General features: G+C 43.4%; 2 protein-coding genes across 5 annotated transcripts in view; both read left to right on the plus strand.

The window, feature by feature from the left end:
* LOC141106770 (uncharacterized) overlaps positions 1 to 23,363 on the plus strand; it is a 177,774-nt gene that overhangs the window by 35,516 nt on the left and 118,895 nt on the right. The window contains 5 exon segments of the mRNA XM_073597697.1: positions 13,182 to 13,325; positions 13,687 to 13,828; positions 13,943 to 14,058; positions 14,151 to 14,289; positions 15,442 to 16,088. Coding sequence (XP_073453798.1) covers positions 13,182 to 13,325; positions 13,687 to 13,828; positions 13,943 to 14,058; positions 14,151 to 14,289; positions 15,442 to 16,088 — 1,188 coding nt within the window.
* Positions 1 to 23,363, plus strand: part of LOC141106589 (uncharacterized) — a 50,881-nt gene that overhangs the window by 10,865 nt on the left and 16,653 nt on the right. Inside the window, exon 1 of one of the 4 annotated variants that reach the window (XM_073597487.1) lies at positions 22,918 to 23,338. The exons of 2 other annotated variants lie outside the window; for them this stretch is intronic. Coding sequence is in view for 1 of the 2 variants with exons in the window: in XM_073597486.1 (XP_073453587.1) it covers positions 23,261 to 23,338 (78 nt within the window). In the remaining variant the exon portion in view is untranslated. Of the gene's footprint in view, positions 1 to 22,917; positions 23,339 to 23,363 lie in introns of those variants that run through there. One more of the 4 variants, XM_073597486.1, reaches the window with a different exon arrangement.

Genomic DNA, 23,363 nt, shown 5'->3' on the forward strand with positions numbered 1-23,363 from the left:
TGCAGCCACTGTGCCCATCAAATTCAGCCACTGTGCCCCATCAAATGCAGCCACTGTGCCCATCAAATTCAGCCACTCTGCCCCATAAAATGCAGCCAATGTGCCCCATCAATTGCAGCCACTGTGCCCATCAAATGCAGCCACTGTGCCCATCAATTGCAGCCACTGTGCCCATCAAATGCAGCCACTGTGCCCTAGGTGTCAGGTGACGGGTATTAGACCTGTGCTTCTTGATTGGCAGAGAGGCGGTTCAGTGTTAGAAAAGCAAATATTAACACCCCCGCCTCTGTAATTCTGGCGCCCAGTATCCGAAAAGGGGCTATACACCTGAATAGGGGGTGCATAGCATGAATCTATCCATTCTACATATAGGGGGTGGCGCCCGTGCGCCCTTAATGGACGCGACGCCCCTGCCTACTGAAAAGCGGCTAGCGGAAAAAAGTACAATAAATGAAATTACTTTGATTCTACAAAATGATGTGCCTGCACAGTTGCATGCACCAAGGATTTGAGTTTGGGGGTAAAGGTCTGCTTTAAAGTGGAACTAAACCCATTGATTTAACGGTTATCCAAAACGGTTACATTCAAGACATGCGGTGTATAATAACTGTCACAGCTGCTTGTGCGCTCATCCGAACTGTCAAGCTATCGAATGGCTATAACTGATCATATATGAAGCCAAATGGCAACTGTAGATCAAAAAGAGGCTAAGATGGCAGCTTCCTTGGCTGTAAAGGATAAGAGGGTTTAGTTCCCCTTTAATTGGCTTCTGCTTAAGTTAGCCCTAGCCTGTGTGTAAATTGTGACATGTTGGGGTTTTGTAGCTCAGTGGTGGCACCAAAACAGTGAGTTTTCTCCACACCAAAAATAGTTTTCAGGGCTTTCCTGACCACTTTTTTTAAAGAAAGTAGAGTTAATACAGGCATGTCTTCCCACCAGGGGCGGACTGACCATTCGGGCACTCGGGCACTGCCCGAGGGCCCCATGCCACTAAGGGGCCCCATCAGGGTTGCCAGCCTCAATAAAACCAGGGACAGTATGTAAAAATCTGTGTTTTCTAAAAATCCCAAGATTATAGCTGCCCCGCCTCTCCAGTACCTTTTCAATGTGTGTATGTGTATTCTGTGTGTCTATACTGTGTGTTTACTGTGTGACCCCATAATCTATTGCCTGGGGGCCCCATAATCTTCTCCTATTGCCCGGGGGCCCCATAATCTCCTATTGCCCGGGGGCCCCATGAGTTGTCAGTCCGCCCCTGCTTCTGTTACGGAAATATCTATACCTCACTTAAACGATTAACGATACAAATATAAGTGATTAAACCTTTGTCTATATAAAAATAAAAACGAGTGATAACAGGGAAAAAAGATAAAAATTACATTTATTTACACAGAAAAAGAAGGTTAGAATGATTAGAATTTATCATATATCTCTATAGTGTGGGCTCTAGGCTGCAAAGTTAATTCTAAGTTAATTCAGGCATAAACTCATAATTGTTTTCAATGGACATATACAAGATATACAAAGTTATAAGATAAATCCTAGGATTAAAAAAAAGGTTAGAAAGAAAGATAGACATAGATACTTTACACAGACAGCATGTCCCTCAGATGTTCTCGGGCTGGACTGCTTGTAACCATTTAGCCCACTTCCTTTTATATGCATTCTCCACCAATCAGAAGATGCCACAAATGAAAGAGATGTCTCAAAATTCATGCTCGGACATTGCTGTTACAGTGCGACCCCCTCGGTGCCTACCAGTCTATGAATTAATGAACAATCTCCTTTGATCTCCTAGCCCAAACAGTCCCGACCGTAGTATGTTAATGGCCCCTGGTGAGTTGATTACCACCTAGGGGACCTTCCCTGATTCCCATCAGTGTATTGGAAGCATGTTAATGGCCCCCTGAAGAATGAATGCCTTAAGGTCTGCCAATAACCTTTGATCTAATCAACACCTCTAGGGCTTCTCGGGTTCAAATCAAGGTAACTACATTTCTTAAGGTGAGCTTTGTTCTATCATGATATTAAGAAACATATTCCCATATATGAAAAATATATATATCCACACATAGATACCCACATATACACGTAGATATATATATATATATATATATATATATATATATATATATATATATATATATATATATATATATATATATATATATACACACATACACATACACATCCTATGAGGCAAGGCAGTTTAAATTGGAGTCCTTGCAATGGTCCACTTGAATCTCATTGATATAAATATGATATCCAATATTTCCATCACATTTCCCCCTGAAGTTCATTCTTGAACTTATGTCCTCCTTCAATGATCTTGCACCCACCCACAACAGCCCAGAAGCCCCGACCCTTCCCCACCACCACTGCGGCCTCCTCTTCCTTTCTTGAACACGCCGGAACTCCTCAAAGTAGGCTTAAGATAGCAAAGAAATCCTGGTCCTTTGGAGACTCCACATTCAAACCATGAGTGTCTGTATTGCAATGTTTCATCACTCCTCTGCCTTGGAGGAGCGGAACTCCAACATTGATGGCGGGATCCTGGCATATCTAGTCCTGTATCTTTGTAAGACCATGTAATGGTTGCATCGATTGGATCGGACCGCGAGACAGCACTTTTCAGCATGGTGAAGGAAAGTCCAGGAAAGTCTTATTCGTGACACGTTTATCTCAAGAAATAACTTGGTGGTCGCTGCTTCTTCAGGTGGGGTCGGGCGGGTCTCCAGACAGTCGTGCATGAATACAGAAAGAGAGAGGAGAACGTTAGTGTACAGAGAAATGCTGGACAGGAACAGAGTGTTGGCCATTAAGACTAAATACTCATAAAGGGTGTAATGTGGACGAGTAGAGTGGGTTCCCACAGGGTACAGAGTCGGAGCAACAGCCAGTATCATCCATGGCCCTTGATGGTAGGGATAGACAATACTGTCTGTTATTGCCAGGTCCCTGGGTTCACCACACCTGCTCACGGGGCTCAGGTTAAAGTAGTAGGTAGACTAGAGGAGGTGAAATTACATTAAGACATAAAACTGGATGTCCAGGGATACTTTAGTTAAAATATGGTACTTGCGGGCAGGCAAAGTCCTTTTTTAAAGAAAAATTATATGACTGATGTCTTAGTTACATTATCTTGAGAAGATAGATGATAGAAATCAAAGGAAAAAACTCAGAGAGCATAATATTAAAGAAGAAAAAGGAATAGAAGAGAGGTGAGTAATGAAAATGAACAGGAAAAATAGTGGGAATAATAATGAAAAAAAAGAACAAAAGATGGAAAAAACTACAGATTGAACGCTGCTCCAACCAAGACTGTTAAAGAGCCTTGAATCTGTATATAAAAAAGAATGAATACATTGGTTACAAAAAACATAATAAAAAAAAATAAATAAAAACAAAACAAATGTTTTTTCTAAAAAAACTCCTCTCCCATGAACAGTATTTTTGCAGGTCAGGTACACAGATATTAACAACAAAAGGGAGAGGAAAAAAAATAAAAAATTAAAAAAAATGATTAAAACTTTTGGAATTTAGGTAAACCTGACTGCACTTTATTACTAAAAATTGAAGAGGCTTATCCCTGGAACAAGAAAAATATAGTTCTAGGGTCCTCTCTTAAATGCGCAACTTCTTTGTACTGGTCTGGATTGGATCTGGCTTCCTCAGAGATTTGTTTCTGAGTTAGTGGCCTTTCTGTTCCTTGTGAGAAGATACCTTGTTGAGGTACACATTCTCATAGCTTTGGCATTCATTCTCCTGATAGTAATGCACATTATTACCTGCATCAGGAAAAGCAATAAGGCTGCACAGGTTAGGACAACAACAGGGTGGAGCAAAATGTTTAGGAAAGCTGTAGCGTTCGGACTATACCCAAATAAACTTTCCCACCAGGAAATCTTAGCGTCTGCGTCTAAAGCGTGGGATACTTGGATTAATCTATTTTGATCATGGGTGAGTCGTATGGTGGCTTGTTTCTCAGCATCTCTTAGTACATTTAATATTTCATCCTGTTGTCCGAAATCCATCAGCCAAGCTTTTATCTCAGCCCCAAATACCAGAGGAAGTTTCTGTAGGTGTAAGGGGATGTCAGGTTTGCTATAAAACCTTTCTTCAGGGGTGATCGGGGTACAACCCGGTGTTCCTGCTATATCCATGCCACGGGCCAGAGGAGGTGTACTATAGACTCCCCGAGGTAGTGTACCCTGCTGAGTACCATTTAATCTGATGCTGAAGACGGTGCATCATTAGACATGTGATACTAGCACCAGTACCCTGGTCTCCAGTCTCAAGTAGTTTTAACTTTGTTTAGGACCAGTTGGGACACTACCCCGGCATCCATTAGACATGACCCCCCCCCTGTGCCAGCATTGTTGCCTTTTCCAATAGCACAACCCCTACCTTCCTCTAGCACTCATCAGTACCAGTCATCTGAGGCTGTCCAGACTCAAACCATCAGAACAAGATGGACTCCGGGGTGTAATCCAGTAGAGTCTGATAGGATAGTATCCAGACTGACCGTGATATCTGCACAATGTTCCATCCCTGCCATTAGGGATGAGAACAGTGCAAGTAAGATTTTTGACGATCCTGGAACTGAGTCATCCACCAATCTATTACGACTCATAGGCAACCTGGATACTACCCCCACCTGTCTGTCCCTGCAAAGTGATGCTGGACAGAGCAAGTTGGCTTTCCTAACCCCTTCCCTGATATGTAGCACAAGACCCCCCCAATGTGATCCTGAATAGCTCCAGCTCCATAGTGTGTTAGGGTACCCAGTGCCCCACCTCCAGCTCCAAAGACAGTCTCCATTAAGCCTCTCTTTCCTAAGGATGGGAAATAGTCAGAATACCCGGATTGAAAACCACCTGCCACCAGGTACACAAGTTTCTTTATAGAGGCTGCACACCTTCTGGGGCACTGGTCTTCCTGTCATGCAGGACACAGACCACTAGTTAAGGTACCGAGGAGTCTAGGACAGGAAGGACACCTATGGGTATCCACTGAGGAGAATACAGCGTGCCCCCACAACTCCATCCCTGTGCCTGGATTTCAGAGACCATGCCCAGGGTATACAATGCACCTCTACCTATGGTTAGGTTCAAGGAACCCTCTAGTTCCCTGGTTAACGTTACATTGGTATTCCTTAGGACCCAGAAACAAACTCGTCTATGTCCCAAATAATACCCAGGTGCTTCCTTCCCAGCAATGACCTCTCCATCCAGAACACAGAGTGCAATATCTTACACAATTTTCCTGCACAACTCTTCTCCAGGCTCTCCCAAAACTATACACTCTCAACTTGTATGCCATCAGGCAGGCCCTCATACTACACATCTGAAGGAAATTGGAAAACAAAAATTGCATAATGTGTATCCAACTCAAGGAACTTCTGCTACCAAACACAACTGGCCAAAGGGCAAAGAAATATCCCTTGCAGCACTGAGGGATCACTGAACAGTAGTGGGTACATGAGCCGACCGATGTGCCCTTTAAAGCCAGGAAACCCAATTATCAAATCTGAGAAATAAAACACCAATAAAATTTAGTAATAAATATTCCATTTTCCTCCTAGAAACAAAATAATCCAATGGTTATATACCTGTAACAATACATTAGCATATGAAACACAAATATACATTACATTACATAAACAGTGCACTTTCTTTTTAAGATACCAAAAAATTGTTGAGCTCAACTTATCATTAATATGTATTACTTAATACACATTAATACCACGTGGATTTTTTGTTTTATGGTATACCAATAATTCCAAAAAAAAAAAAATGTATTCACCATGGTTGAAAAAAAAATTAGCAATCCGTAAAAAACCTTTTAGCAGTACCATTTGTCAGCAGATCATAATACCTCATCACAAAGAACCTCTCCAGTACTGTTTTCCTGAAAAACAAAGTCATTTTAATACATGTATCTTTCAATTCACTAGTACAGATAATTATCTTGGCTCAGGTCATTTACATGTCAATACAGTTCGCTGTACCTTTTCACAGACCTGGTGAGAAAGAAGGGGGGTCATTTGGGTGGGCTGTCAGCAGCTGAGAACAAACGTCACACAACACAAAATATATTGCATATTCCACACACACACACACAAATGGCTAGGTTATAGATGAACTCTAGACATCACACATATCAGCATGTTTCCTGTAATACCCTGTACTTCTTCTTAAACCCATAACATCTGTTTGGTAAGGTTGAAATTCTTTCAGAGATCCATCCCATTTCATTAGCCCCTTCTCATGAGTTTGGAATGGGACCCCTGACTCAGGTGGTCCATACTTCCTACCTCTAGGCCATGTGGCGAAGCGTGCAGAGTACACTTCAAAATCACGTCTTGTGGTCCTATATGGATTATGCTTACCGACTTTTTGACTGGAACTGGATAGACAGAATCTCGCAATGTGACCCAGTAATCCGCATAAGTGGCATTTTATCTTATTTAAAGTGGTACAACATCTCTTAACAAAGGGCTTTGTTTTAGATGACTGTGGGATGGACTTTTCTGCACTCGTAGCTTTTACCTGCGGCTTACAAAATATAGGGGCAATTTTTAAAGAGCCCTTACCTTCCTGGGATTTATTCTTGTTGATACATACCCTAGGTGTGGAGGACGTCCCCCTGAATTCAGACCTACCCAAATAAGTTACCTTGTTATCTTCTCTATCTAAAAACTGATCCAAAGGCTCCTGGAAGCTGACAGATAATGGTTTCGCCCCACCTTCTACATCCTTCAGTCTCTTTCCCAACTGATGAACGTCTTCCTGTAATCTTTTGTTTTCTAGTACTAATTGCTGGTGGGTAGCCTCAGAATTTAACATAGAAGCTTCTAAAGTACGGATGGTACCTTTGGTTATTTCTAGCGCTTCTTTCAGGGATGTAATCTGCACTTTCAAATGTTCATACTGATTAGCTAACCACCTGGCCACAAAGATTTGCGGTGTTTTTCCCGTGCTCTTACTACAGCTTCTTTCAGTGAAATTTAATTCCACATCCTCTGCCGTAAGCGGGACAGAAAGCATCCCTTCTGACTGGAAACTTTCCTCCCTTAATGCCAGCATGGCCATTTCCTCTCCATGTCGTGGTGGCCTACTCTGTCTTGGAGCTGTACACTCCTTCTTGAAGTGTCCGGGTCTGTGGCAGTTGAAGCAAACTGGTTTCCCTTTTGGTGTTTGGCCGAGATCTGCACTGTTCAACTGATCAGTGACAATGCAGATCCTTTGAGGTTTCTGTGACTCCCAATCTGCTATATTGCTTTCAATCGCAGTTGCAAGTGACAACAAAGAGGAGAGGGGTTTATCTCTCCAGTCTGGATTTGCAGTCATCAATTTTTCTCTGATGTTTCCTCTCAACCCGGTCATGAAGCTATGTATCAATACGGGTGATAGGGCACTGTTAGTAATGTCCTCACCAGCTGATTCCACGGCTTGTTTAAAGTGATTGTAGTATGTCATACAATCTTCCTTTGGACCTTGGATCACTCCTGACACCTTGGTCCAAGACTGGGGAGGGTAGACTGTTTTAATCAACTGTGCTAATTGTTTAGTGAGTATATCTCCTTGATGGCTGGAGTCCACATACAGGGTTCTTGGAATATTGGTTTTACTAAGAATTTCATCCAAGTCCCCTTCTTCACAAACCCTCTTCATTATTTGAAGCATATCACCCCAGTTTGCATTGTAGCTTGCCTGGATGTCCAGAAGCTCTTTGGCAAATTTAATGGGATCTGTCCTTGGATGGGGGATAACACTCAGAAATCCTTTCATCTCAGAGGGAGTCCACGGCACGTGATGTGTCATCTTTCCCGTGGATCTCCCACTGTTGTCATAAACCACCTGTTCTCTTACAGGATAGACAGATAAGTCATCTGAAAAAGATATCAGTTGTGGATTGGTCTTTTGGGATTCTGTCACAGAATCCCAATAAGACTTTGGAAGATTGTTTCTGCCAGGTGGGGGCACTTTATCCAACTGCAAAGTGCCCTGAACGGTGGCATTAACAGTCCCATGGTACACCAGTATGCCCACATTGGGTGATATCCTTTCACCATCAGAGTGACACCACACAGGTCCTTGCTGTGGGATGCTAGTTACTTGGGGGTATAAAGGTACATGGGCTGTGTACTCTGTAGCAGAACTGCCAGTATTGCTTACAGCAGCAGGGTTGCTAGTTAACTGCCGTTTAGGGGAGAAGGCTGGCTCGCAGCCCGTAAATGGGGGATTACTATATTCGGGAGGGTCTTCCGTCCGAGGGGAAGAAAGTTTCCCTTTTGATGGTATCTGGTCTCTGGAACTGGGGAGACTTTTCTCCCCTGATTCCAGCATTCCCTCCCCCTGGTTTGCTGTGCTATCTCCTTCCTGTGGTTTCAATGCTTCACAGGAAGAGTTTTTCTGTGATTCATTGGGGGTTTTAACTGGGGTGTTAAACTTGGCAGCAAGTTGTAGCTTCCCCTTTTTTTCATCTGTTGATAGATGACAATTCCTATCACTTTCTGAGTATCTGGCCAACAAGGACCGGGCGACTGTATGAGGCCCCAATCCTGGCCATTCCTCATCATCCCCCTGTTCATCGCTGTCACTACTCTGGGGATGTGGCTCTAGTGGCTGTCCCTGCTTGTCCCTACTCCGCAGCATCATCTGGTGTTTTTTCTCCTTAACTCCCACCGTAAAAATATTCACATCATCAGTTCTATGCATGGATTCTACCATCCACGCGCTCCACGCATCTCTTTCATTTGTTCGTGTCATCTTCCCGCGGTGATTGTACCACAGGGCTTCCCAAGCGTTCGGCTTAAAAGTACCTCTTTTAGAATACTTTTTCCCAGTCCAACTATCCCAATCTTGCAAATATTTCACAACCCAAGGTCCATATTTATCTATCATCTCTTCCCTCGGGGTCAAGTGGTATGGTTCCCCACGGTTAGACGCCCTCTTTGAAGCGATTCGATTACCCATCCTTTACGGACTCCGGACCTTGAACTGATTCCCCAACCTTTTTACAGGTTGCCTTTGACAACCCAAGGTCCATATCTATCTATCATCTCTTCCCTTGGGGTCATTAGTTTCCCTGTTCTGACTATAGTCCTTCAAAAAGAAATAGCCTGGAGATTTTCCAAACTATAAGAGTTTAATCTCCCCCGTGGACTTTTCTGAAGTACTCTAAAAGAAATGCTTAACGAAAGGTTATTACTAATGCGTGCTTGTAGTACAGGAGGTAGTTAACTGATGCACACCTAATTGCAATACGATTTGTAGGAGTTACAACATTACAGATCTAATCACAAAGCTTACGATCCCCAGTTAGTAGTTTACACAGAAAGATAGATACATACATCGAAGATCATTCAGTGTGTACTAGGCCCACAGGTGCAATTCGATCTCAAAGACCGGGAAGCGTCTTGACCTAGACTCATGCAAGGGTCAACCAGAAGCGCTTGTTGGCAGAAAGGCCCAGATCCTACTTCTTTCCACTGCCTTCAAACGTCCAATCAGAACCCCTTATCATTCACGCAGACACCCTCCTGCAGTGTTGGCCCAAACGAGCAGGATGCCTTCTCATACACTCTCAGTACAATTTTATTTCACTTATACTGTTCATATCAGTCTCATCAAAGTATTAGTACAGACAAAAGGTAATATAGATAAACAATGTTCAAAGAAGCTTGCTAGTTTGGGTGTTCATACAGGGGAGACAGACATACAAAGACATAAAAATGCTTACTGTTTCTGGAGTTAGACTTGTCCTCCACCCGCAAAATCACTCAAACGTGAAGCTTCCTCACACGACGGGCACCATTTGTTACGGAAATATCTATACCTCACTTAAACGATTAACGATACAAATATAAGTGATTAAACCTTTGTCTATATAAAAATAAAAACGAGTGATAACAGGGAAAAAAGATAAAAATTACATTTATTTACACAGAAAAAGAAGGTTAGAATGATTAGAATTTATCATATATCTCTATAGTGTGGGCTCTAGGCTGCAAAGTTAATTCTAAGTTAATTCAGGCATAAACTCATAATTGTTTTCAATGGACATATACAAGATATACAAAGTTATAAGATAAATCCTAGGATTAAAAAAAAGGTTAGAAAGAAAGATAGACATAGATACTTTACACAGACAGCATGTCCCTCAGATGTTCTCGGGCTGGACTGCTTGTAACCATTTAGCCCACTTCCTTTTATATGCATTCTCCACCAATCAGAAGATGCCACAAATGAAAGAGATGTCTCAAAATTCATGCTCGGACATTGCTGTTACAGTGCGACCCCCTCGGTGCCTACCAGTCTATGAATTAATGAACAATCTCCTTTGATCTCCTAGCCCAAACAGTCCCGACCGTAGTATGTTAATGGCCCCTGGTGAGTTGATTACCACCTAGGGGACCTTCCCTGATTCCCATCAGTGTATTGGAAGCATGTTAATGGCCCCCTGAAGAATGAATGCCTTAAGGTCTGCCAATAACCTTTGATCTAATCAACACCTCTAGGGCTTCTCGGGTTCAAATCAAGGTAACTACATTTCTTAAGGTGAGCTTTGTTCTATCATGATATTAAGAAACATATTCCCATATATGAAAAATATATATATCCACACATAGATACCCACATATACACGTAGATATATATATATATACATACATATATATATATATATATATATATATATATACACACATACACATACACATCCTATGAGGCAAGGCAGTTTAAATTGGAGTCCTTGCAATGGTCCACTTGAATCTCATTGATATAAATATGATATCCAATATTTCCATCACACTTCCCACACAGGGGGGTTTTACCATCAATATGAACAAACAAAACATTCAGCCTCCTGGTTCTCTTTTGGCAGCTTAACTGCTTCTAATACCTCTTCAGAATTTTCCTGAACATTAGTACCTTTTTGGTCCTCCTGACCATGAAACACGTCCCAGTGTTTATGCACAGATGCTTAAGCTCTGCATATTCCTTACAGCTTCCTAGCTGCTCTGTCCTACATGGACTCTCTCTACAGCTTCCTAGCTGCTCTGTCCCTCATGAACTCTCTCTACAGCTTCCTAGCTGCTCTGTCCCTCATGGACTCTCTCTACAGCTTCCTAGCTGCTCTGTCCCTCATGGACTCTCTCTACAGCTTCCTAGCTGCTCTGTCCCTCATGGACTCTCTCTACAGCTTCCTAGCTGCTCTGTCCCTCATGGACTCTCTCTACAGCTTCCTAGCTGCTCTGTCCTACATGGACTCTCTCTACAGCTTCCTAGCTGCTCTGTCCCTCATGGACTCTCTCTACAGCTTCCTAGCTGCTCTGTCCCTCATGGACTCTCTCTACAGCTTCCTAGCTGCTCTGTCCCTCATGGACTCTCTCTACAGCTTCCTAGCTGCTCTGTCCTACATGGACTCTCTCTACAGCTTCCTAGCTGCTCTGTCCCTCATGGACTCTCTCTACAGCTTCCTAGCTGCTCTGTCCCTCATGGACTCTCTCTACAGCTTCCTAGCTGCTCTGTCCCTCATGGACTCTCTCTACAGCTTCCGAGCTGCTCTGTCCTACATGGACTCTCTATTGCCCAGTAGACTTTAGTAGATGGTTTCTTAGCAATGGAGCGGGAGAGGTGAGTATTAATACTCTTTATTCTATTTTAGGATCTCTTCAAGAGCTGGGGAATTTAGTTTACCGGGGACCCCGGGCATATCCCAGATTGCCATGTCCCACTAAGACCACTCTTACGGTCTGGGCGGTAGCTAGGAACAGATTTTGTAAACCCGATAGATGGTCTCCCTTTAACTCATTGTGGGGCAACCCAAACTTTCCGCAACTCCGTTCCAACCCTGATCCTCAGCTTTGGGCTAGACATGGGGTCAGGACTCTGCGTGACATTTTCAGGTCGGTCACACTTCTTTCTTTTGTAGAACTCAGGGCCAAATTTAAATTGCCTGGCCAGATGCTTTTTCATTACTTCCAGTTAGGTCATGCGGTGCGAGCCAAGTTCCCTGTTTCACCGTGCCTCACTATGGACTCTCTTGAGGAACTGCTGGCCCAAGATTCATTGGCTAAACCCTTGTCTGCTCTATACTTTCCCGGGGACCCCGGGCATATCCCAGATTGCCATGTCCCACTAAAATCACTCTTAGGGTCTGGGCAGTAGCTAGGAGCAGATTTCTTAAACCCGATAAACACGATGGACCCTATTGAGGAACTGCTGGCCCAAGATTCATTGGCTAAACCCTTTACTTTACTATATAACAAAATGGCCAAGAAGATCCAATCAGAGGAACCTGCCTGTTACACATGATACTGAGCGATGGGGGATGGGCACTATTATTGCAGGAAGTGAATGGAACAGAGTGCGAGCGATGGAGGCAAACTGCACCAATCTAATGGAGAGGATATTACGGTTCACCCTGGAGATCATCTACCTGCTGACTGGGGAGGTGAGGAGAGTTCTGGGAGCACCACAAACCTGTTTCATTCAGTTTATGCATTGATACCAACTAGAAAAATAAACTTTTCTCTAGTTTTCAAATCACGGGGAAAGCTATGTTTTAGACACGTTGGTAACATTGCTACACCTCTGATAGGTGATCTGCAGTGGATTGTTCTTTGGGGTATTTTTGGGGGCATCACAGGTGAAGAGGAGGTGATATATCTCCTCATAGCACAGGGGTAAAAGTACACCATTTCGAGAAGACGCAGCCTTGTACATTTACCCATGTGATGCGATCACTTTAGTAAACATTTGGACGTTATTTTGAAGATCCATGGCGTGCTGGTGATATATGTTATGACTTGCGTTGACACCAGTTTCCATTCCAGCCTGTAGTAGCATCCATGTATCCCAGGCTATTTCCAGGAAGGGGTATCCTCCTATGCATGATCTTGAGCACCCCCAAACTAGGTCCTTGCAAGATCAGTACAATGAGGAACCATACATGCAGGAAGTTGCAGTTGGATGTCCTGCACTGTGACTGATATTGTAGTATCTGATACAATGTGAGCGGAAATAACTTAAAGGCTTATCTGCAAATATGACAAGAAACATCATTGTATCTAAAAGTGAGATGCCGTTGATCCGAACCTAGCAAAGAGGGACGACGATGGCAGCTTCTTTTGTTGGGAAATGTATATAGTGATTGCTAATCTCTCTCCACAGGATAATATAATTGTGAAGAAGACATCAGGAGATGGACAGAACCCCATTTTGGTCCCTCTACATTCCTTATTGGTTCCAGAAAGAAACAATGAGCAGAAGATCCTAGAAGTCACCAAGAAAATAACTGACCTCCTGACAGGAGAGGTGAGCGATGCCAGAAATTCTGGGATATTATCCAGTAGCAGACAACCGATGTGTCTGAATGGTGACTGTATCATTGTATCATCCCCCACAGCTGTTACCCTCTTGTATAACTTGACCCTCCCTCCTGGATTGTAAGCTCTAACGAGCAGGGCCCTCTGATTCCTCCTGTATTGAATTGTATTGTAATTTTACTGTCTGCCCTCATGTTGTAAAGTGTTGCGTAAACTGTCAGCGCTATATAAATCCTGTATAATAATAATAATAATAATAATTGTGTGTGTCAGGTTCCTATAAGATATTGAGATGTCTCCATGGAAAAGCAGAGGCATTTTTTACTATTTTATTTTGCATTTACATTCAGAGTGAAAACTTGAGTGATTTTAATGTTGTTATCAAAGAAGAGATAAAAGAAGGAGAGGAGGATAGTGTGATGGAGCAGAAGGATTCTTTAGAAGGAAAAAAGGACGTCATGATGGAGAATCAGCCACCCCTCACATTACTGGGTAAGAGGAGACTGTATTGTAAAGGAGAGAGCAGTACGGAGGGTCCACCTAGATCCCCCATCATCTGATAAACACATAGAAACAATGTATTCAGTCAGTGTGTGTTTTCTACAGATGGATCCAGTAATGAGAAACCACCAGAGAGATGTCCTCCTCCTCTGTATTCCCAGGATTCCACACAAGATGATCCCACCATCACTCACCATCATCAGGTAGATGGGACTGAGGATGTCTAACTCAAAATCAGCCCTGAACTGTATTGGATGATGTTCTTCTATGTAGTCTCAGGATAATAGTGCTCACAATCATGTTGTGATTTTAGGGGTTTGGAATGATTGATACTAAAACTGAGGTTCGAGAGGACCACAATATCCAGGCGTGGAAAAATCAACTGTCGTTGAAGGAAGTTAAAGTGATGGTGAAAATTACGAAGGAGGAATCTTCTCTAGGTATCAGCACAGGTAAGTATTATATAGCAAAATGCAGCACTTTACATTTTTGTTTTATTTTCAGGGTTCAACTTTTTAGCATTTATGTATGCATAAAAAAAAAAATCAATAAAGTGTCACAAAAATGTTTAGACAAGCTGCGCTGTCCTTATAAGGAATACTATTGGTACGATGGAAACATTTTCATGCATGCAGTGGAGATACTGTAAAGGTGAAAGGTCTATCTCCATTTCTCAATATAACGTCATGTTCCCAACAAATATGGAGGAGATACTGTCCATCTCCATTCCTCAATATAATGCCATACTCCTAACAAACGAGGAGGAGATATTGTATACCATATGAAAAGTCCATCTACATTACTCAATATAATGTTATATTCCCAACAAATGAGGAGGAGAACTGTACACCATATGAAAGGTCCATTTCCATTCCTCAATATAATGTTATACTCCTCCTAACAAATGAGGAGGAGATATTGTACACCATATAAAAAGGTCCATCTCCATTCCTCAATATAATGTCATATTCCCAATAAATGAGGTGAAGATATTGTACACCATATGAAAGGTCCATCTCCATTCCTCAATATAATGTCATGCTCCCAACAAATGAGAATGTGATTCTGTACACATATGAAAGGCCCATCTCCATTCCTCAAAATAATGTCATGTTCCCAACAAATGAGGAGGAGATACTGTACACCATATGAAAGGTCCACACAAAAGGTGGTGTACACCATATGAAAGGTCCATCTCCATTCCTCAATATATTGTCATATTCCCAACAAAGGAGGTGATACTGTACTTACACCATATGAAAAGTCCATCTCCATTCCTCAATATAACGCCATGTTCCCAACAAATGAGGAGGAGATACTGTACACCATATGAAAGGTCCGTCTCCATTCCTCAATTCAATCTCATGCTCCCAGCAAATCTGATGGAGGAAGGTCCATTTAGGTCCCACAGCATATAAATGTCATTAGTGTATGTACACTTCCACCCAGTGTGCTATAGTTGCTTTGGTTGTATTGTGCACCCTATTAGACTTGCAATTCCATGCCAGAGATCTGGGGAACAATTACCGACTAGACCAGCATCTCCTAACTGAAACGCATGAACAATGCTATTATTTTTAATAATAAAACAATATTTCCAGCAGGAGGACATAACTCGGAGATGACTAACCCAGAAGAACATCTAATATTATCTGCACATTATAATAAAGAAGATAACGGCATTGCACAGTGTTCTCCAGAAGTAAGAATTGTTACTCAAAATGTACATCACAAACCTAAACATATGGTAAGATCAACAGATCAGTTTAATTCTCAGGCGTCCAAACATAAATCATATACTATTATCCCAAATATCCAATCAAGCTTTCACAGAGCAAAAAAACCACCATATCCTTCTAGACCCGAGGAATCTTCTCCCAATAATTTGCATCCCGAAAAATCGTTTGTAAAAAAACATGACCTTCTTGTACACCAGAGAACATACAACAGTGAAAAACCCTTTTCTTGTTATGAGTGTGAGAAGCTCTTCATAAAGAAATCAGAACTCTTTCGACAGCGGAGAACCCACACTGGTGAAAAACCTTTCTCGTGTTCTGAGTGCGGAAAATCTTTCGGTGAGAAATCAAAACTCATTATACACCACAGAGTTCACACCGGCGAGAAACCTTTTCCCTGCTCCGAGTGCGGAAAGTTCTTCTCTAATAAAGGAAACTGTGATAAGCACATGAGAGTCCACACCGGTGAGAAGCCTTTTTCCTGTTCAGAATGCGGAAAATGTTTTGCACAGAAAGTGGCACTAATCATCCACTTGAGAACACACACCACCTAGAACTGCTGAGAAACTGATGGTGGAGTTTCATGGGTTCAACTATTATGTCCGTGTAGTGCTACCCTTGTAGGAGCCGCTGTAATATAACCAGTTCTTCCCCAGGGTTAGCACAAAGGCAGCAATTCACACAGCAACATTTCACTAATTCTGGATCAATAATCTAGGGGATGTCTTTTAGGATTTTTATTGCTGAAAAACTTGGGATGGGATGTATAGTGATATGAGATACTCCAGATTCCCTGATTCTTTGCAGGAGGACACTCCACCTTGCTAAGTCTCCCTGAGCAATGTCTATGCAGGAACCAGGCCCAGGACAAGGGGTGGGCGGTAGGCGAAGCTGCCCTTGGCGCATTGGTTTCCTGTAGGGATGCGGGTGCATTTCCTCTGTTACAAGGCTGACAGGAGTAGTGACAGTGGCAGTGGCCTCTGTTACAAGGCTGACAGGAGTAGTGAAAGTGACTGCTAGACGTAGGATCCTCTATGCTTGCACGTCATGAATGGGAGGCGCAGTTCGGCATGGGTGCTGGATGACCTTGTCCTGGCACTGGCAGCAACAAATACAAATGGCAGAGACTGAGCCACCTTCTAAGAAGCTATCCCCGACAGGTATACTACTGGTTTGTCCACCTAAGGAATACAGCACATGGAACCATGAGCACAGCTCAGTACTCACATTATCACAAGATCCTCCTTCCAGAATCCACCAGACACTCTTCAGTGAGGGAGAGGTTAATGCTTTCAATGCCACAGGACAGCCAGACTCCTAACTTCCATCAGGTATTCTTCAGTGAGCTCCCCAGACCAGGTCCTTATGGTGAGGGTTCCCTTGACTAGCTTCAAAAGTGGATCTTTGGGAATAGGCCCCCCAGCTATGCCACAGCTGGGACCTCGATGGACATGGATGCAGGCATAGAGGAGGCAGAATGCTGACTGAACATGGACATGGAGGATAGAGGAGGTAGAAAGTGACTGAACATGGACAGGGAGGATAGGGGAGGTAAAATGGTGACTGAACAAGGATAGGGTGTGACAGAAGTTTCTGTTTGTGTTTAAACATCATGCATGCGGCATGGCACTGAACAGGTTAATGCATGACCCCTGTCTAAAGTCTAAGAACTAACACTTCATGTGGAGGAACTACATGTCCCACCATCCCTGGGTCTCTTAGTCTAGTGATCTGCAGGTGAGAGCTAAATAGTAATTAGATCTGACATGGACACAAACAGAGGAATTAGCAGAGAGCTCACCATGCAGTGTTTTATCACTTCAGCACTTCCTCATTTGGAATCCAACACAGAGGAAATGGTCAGGCGTAGATGAACACCTATTATCTGGTCATGTGTGCCAACTTACTTAACTGATCAATGGGGGAGACAGAGTTTAAGCTGACTGTGGAGTTGAATATAGGAGGCAGAATAGTAACTGAACATGGATAGAGGGAAGGGAGGAGGCAGAAGAGTAATGGAACATGGAAGGTGGAAGAGAAAGAGGAGGCAGAATGGTGACTAAACATGGATTGTGGGATAAAGGAGGTAGAATGTTGACTGAACATAGACGGGGGGATAGTGGAGGCAGAATGGTGACTGAACATGGACGGGGGTAGGGGGTAGAGTAGGCAGAATATTTACTGAACGTGGAACCGAATATTAGCTGGAACTAGGAGATCTGCTGCAGGTTGGGGTGGCCACCCCCACCCAGACAGGTGGATTCCCTCCACAGGGAAAAAAGAGCCCCTACGCTCTAAATCTCAGAGACTATTTATGTGCCTCTCCAGCCACCTTCTGGGCACCCCCTGCCAGGGATTGTCTTGAGCACACTAACTATTCAGGCTGCCCATTTGCCCTGCTTAACTCTCTATGTTCCAGAACTCTCTGAAAAGTAGGGGAGAGCAATCAAACCTGCAGCCTGTGAGACCTAGAATAACCAATAGCAATCAACAACTGCTCTACTGACTACAGAGGGGCCAAAGAATTTGCCTAGCTTCCTAGCAACCTAACTAGGAGGGTACTACATCCGTAGAACAATTGAATGGTAAAGATAATGCAGTGTCAGTGATCCCATATGGAATATTATAGTTTTATCGTTGTGTTGTGATCTCTGTTTTATATTTTCTTACTAATAAAAAGCTCATTTTTTCAATTTATCAGAAACAAATATGTTTATTGTATAACCTATCAGATACATTTCACCAATTATAAAGCCATCAAATAAATAAAATGAGAAAAAGAGAACAAGAATTGTATTTGTTCAATTTATAAATGTCATGTTATAGTTTTGCTTAGAACTCAACTTGCTCATGTCCATTCTGGAGATTTTCCCCTCGTCCTGTTGTGTCATACATACAAGAATTGAAGGGAAATCTCTCCAAAAAGGCTAAAATCATCAATAAAAAACACTTATTTAGTAGTGGGGAAGAGTTTGATCTGCTTTTTATGGCTGTACATGTCCCAACTGGAGAGACTTGGTTATCACCAAGTCACCAGGCTATCACTGGAAATTTTCCTCTATAGGGATACAGATAACAATAACCTGGCAGATCATCACACCTTCTCTATTCTGTCAAAAATGAAAAAAAATGGACTTCTACTGTAATGACTGAATTTCTCAGGGTACAATGGTGGGATCTCAGGCTCTCCTTCCTTCTTACGTCACATCGGGATACACATTGCGTGACAGCAATGCAATAAAGTTCTCATTAGTAAACCATAGTGTGGCCTCTTGTTTCATATGTATTGTTACCACTAATCACAATTACTTGTTCTTCATCAGCAACACTACGAGGGTGACTTATTGGAACTTGACCTTTTGAGAAGGTAATGTGAACAGACGGTAAATGGATTATCTGCTGAACATTCCAGCAGAGCTAAAGAGGGACATGAAAGCCAAGTCCCTAGTCTGTTGGTCTGTGGTTGTTAAAGGGGTATAGGTACTCACTATGGGGAAATAGCCAGGGAAGATGAAGGAACGTCATTATAGGGAAAAGGGAATTGCACAACTGTGTTTATTTATTTTTATTTATTTAAGGTACTTATATAGCGCCATCAATTTACGCAGCACTTTATATATACATTGTACATTCTGTCCCTACCCTCAAGAAGCTTACAATCTAAGGTCCCCAACTCACATTCATATACTGGGGCCAATTTAGACAGAAGCCAATTAGACTACCAGCATGTCTTTGGAGTGTGGGAGGAAACCGGGGTACCCGGAGGAAACCCACGCAGGCACAGGGAGAACATGCAAACTCCAGGCCGGTAGTGTCGTGGTTGGGATTCGAACCAGCGACCTTTTTACTGCTAGGCGAGAGTGCTACCCACTACTCCCCTGTACCCCCCCGTACTACACCAGGAGACCTCCCCCCACCCCGCAAAATTACACTGGGAGGCTCCCCACCAAACATTGCACACTACATATACAGTGGAACCTCGGATTGCGAGTAACGCGGTTAACGAGCGTTTGGCAATACGAGCACTGTATTTTTAAAAATCGTAACTCGGTTTGCAAGTGTTGTCTCGCAAAACGAGCATGATTCAGGCCAAAGCGGTATGCAGTACTGCTTTTGGCCTGAGGTGGGGGGGGCGCCAGAGCTGAACGTCGCCGGTCGCAGTTGATCGGCGCCGTTCGGTAATGCACGGAAAGGCCCGAGGACAGGAAGTCTTTCCGAGGTTTGCCGAAGTGTTCTCGGGCCTTTTCGGCTGTTTCCGAGGCTCTCCGGCGCCCCCCCCCCCCCCCCCCTGGCTGCATGCAGTATTGCATCCCATTGAAGTCAATGTGGAACGAATTATTTTTGTTTCCATTGACTTCAATGGGAAAACTCGCTTTGATATGTGAGTACTTTGGATTACGAGCATACTCCTGGAACGGACTATGCTCGTAATCCGAGGTTTCACTGTACACTATATTGTACATTACACACATTTGCACTACATGCAATTGGCTACACCCACTGTTCACCGCTGCGCGTGCCGCATTACAACTCCCCTAGGGCACACAGAGGCGTCCCAGGTATTTTACAATCTCATAGTGTATGCTACAAAAAAGTGCCAAGCCCCGCTGAAGTGTTCGGGTTTGGCTCGAAGAAAAGGTGACAACCCTACTTGTGGGATAACAAGTAACAGCAGGACCTTGCATGTTAAAATGATGGAACTACATGCCTGCTGGTCTGTGGGAATAAAAGTCACTGATCAGCAGTCATCGGCCACACAAGTCCCGGATCACAGCCTTTCATTAAAAATGTGACACCACCCCCTCTTGAGGCTACTGCCGCCAGCCAACCTACAATGTACCCTGCGATGATTCCCCCACCTGTGTGTTGCTAATTAGATCCTCTCCCGTGTGCCCTCCAATGCCTGCTGCTTATCCTCCACCTCTGTGTGCCCCTAAATCCTGCTGAGGCTCTCCTCCTGCAGGTTGCTGGCTCACAGCAGAGAGGATCTGGGGAGTGGGGAGCTGGGGTCAATAAGGCCCCAATCATACTTCCCACCCGCGTTTCCACAGGTCGTGCATAGGGCAGCCCACTCACTTGAAATAACTACTTGTAATAGAAAAAGAAATACATTTGCACCCAGGGCCGTCTTTAAGGCAGGGCAAAAAGGGCAGCTGCCCTGGGCCCTGTCATTGTTGTGTGGCCCAAAGCAGCTGCCTCATACTTGCCAACTATTCCAGTTTAAATTCCCTTGTCCTTTGAAGTTTTAGTCCTGTGCTGTGTCCCAATATCTCAGTGTGAAGTGCTGGTATTAATGCTGTCGAGCTCTGCCTTATTGTTGTGTACAGATGACTCACCTGCAGACCCTGTGTTTACATGTAAATAACCGGCATTCATATGTAAATAGCTGCATCCGGTAGCATTGATATATAAATAAAGGTGGCATTCATATGTATATCATGCCCCCCTGCAGTGAGGAGATGATGTTCTGTAACCTCTAGCAACCAATCAGGGAGCAGTAATACTGTACAGTAATCTCTAGCAACCAATTAACAAGCAGAAATCCTTTGCTGTAACCTCTAGCAACTAATCAGTGAGCCGTAATGTGTGCTGTAACCTCCAATCAATTTTAGAGATGGCCCTGTTTGCACCTATTGCAAGGTGTACTTACAATACTTTACCCAAAAGGGGAGGTTCTGCTTTTGCGCTTCCTCCTCCCCTTCTCTATCACTTTTGGCTAAAAAAAAATTTCAGGGGGGAAGCGGGTACCTGGTTTCGACAGGTACCTGATCCTACTTCTGCTTGGATCTCCCCTCCCATTACCCCGCAGCCTCCTGGCACTTGTCAGGTCCTAGAAGGCTGCGGGACCATTCACAAAGCACATGTGCAGTGAGAAGCCGGCTGTGATCCCACAAGGAGTAAACATGCCGGCACCGAGGGACCCGAATATCATCGAAGAACCAGCCCAGGTAAGGTGAGGACGGAGCTGGATCCCTGGACAGGTAATTATCCTTATATTAAAAGTCAGCAGCTACAGTAATTCATTTTTTTTATAGAGCCTGAGTTTTTTCATAGTATGCATAGATAAACTATGCATAGATGTTGCTATTAAATAACAGTTCCCCCTTTACATCAGCGTCCACAGAGTTCCCCCTTTACATCACAGTCCACAGAGTTCCCCCTTTATATCACAGTCCACAGAGTTCCCCCTTTACATCAGAGTTCACAGAGTTCCCTTTTACATCACAGTCCACAGAGTTCCCCTTTACATCAGAGTCCACAGAGTTCCCCCTTTACATCAGAGTCCACAGAGTTCCCGCTTTACATCAGAGTCCCCAGAGTTCCCCCTTTACATCAGCGTCCACAGAGTTCCCCCTTTACATCGGAGTCCACAGAGTTCCCCCTTTACATCAGAGTCCCCCTTTACATCGGAGTCCACAGAGTTTCCCTTTTACATCAGAGTTCCCCTTCACTGTAAGAGGGAGACTCTACAGACTCTAATGTAAGGGAGAACTCTGGGGACTCTAACATAAGGGATGCTCTGGTGCACAAATAGGACTCTGATGTAATGAGTGCTCTGAGAACCCTAATTTACCTTAGCGTACTCACTTAGAGGCAGGAGAGAGAAGGGGGGAGACTTAGTCCAGTCTGAATAATGTGTCCGGGTCTCAGACAGTCTGAAATCCGGACGTATGATTCCAAACCCGAACTGTCCGGGGGAATCACGAGCAGGTGGCAACCCTAAACACTGCCTCTCCCCCCCCCCCCCCCCATCTATCCATGTCTCCAAGCATTATTTTCTTGAGAAATCACCCTCCTAGCATTTCTGGCCGTGGCCATCTTGAGTAAGGAACGATGAATCCTGTTGCATTTACTTCCTGGAATCCGTCTGCCTATAGCTCAAGCAAGCATGCAGAAGAGTGTGTGCTTAGTTGAGGGAACCCCTCCCCCCACTCCTCTCCTCCTGAAGACTCCTGGGATGTAGGACATCATTCGCCTAGGCAAGAAACCAGGAAAGAACAGAAAAAATGTTAAAAAAAAATGTTTAAATCAAGTAAATATAATATATACTATACTATAACAAAATATACTTTCCTATCTATTTACTAATGCTAGCAGCATGAGGATTAAAAATAATCATAATGTTGATTGGGAGAATAAAGTTCCACTTTAATATGAAGCTAAAATTCACAACACGGGGACATGAGTTATAATCTTAGAAAGTTCTATTTGATCAAAATATTAGTTGATGCTTGGAGTAGACTTCCAGCAGAGGAGGTGAGTCAGTCTACAGTAAGAGGATTCAAACATAATTGTTTAGTATATATATTATCTATATATATATATATATAAACTAAAATGGGAAGACTTGATGGATCACTTTGTCTTTTTTCTGCCACAAAATCAGTAGCACCATCTTTTTATTCTATGATAAGAGTATCTTTAAAGCTTATGAAAGCTGTAATTAAAAATGAGTGAATTTTGAAAAAAAAAAGTAAAAATAGAAAAAAAATGGTTGAACCACGAAAGGTTAAAAGTGTAGCGCTGCGCAGGGCCTGGCAGCGAAAGAGTTACAGTCTGCTGGACTACAACAAAATGGCCGACAAGAGCAAATGGCCAAAGAAGCCTGCCTTCTACCCGTGATGCTTAGCACTGGGGGGGATGGGCACTATTGTTGCAGGAAGTGAATGGAACAGAGTGGGGAGCGATGGAGGCAAACTGTACCGACCTGACGGAGAGGATATTACGGCTCACCTTGGAGATCATCTACCTGCTGACTGGGGAGGTGAGGAGGATTCTGGGAGCACCGC

The sequence above is a fragment of the Aquarana catesbeiana genome, linkage group LG08 (genome assembly GCF_042186555.1).
Source record: "Aquarana catesbeiana isolate 2022-GZ linkage group LG08, ASM4218655v1, whole genome shotgun sequence".
NCBI classification, from domain to species: domain Eukaryota; kingdom Metazoa; phylum Chordata; class Amphibia; order Anura; family Ranidae; genus Aquarana; species Aquarana catesbeiana.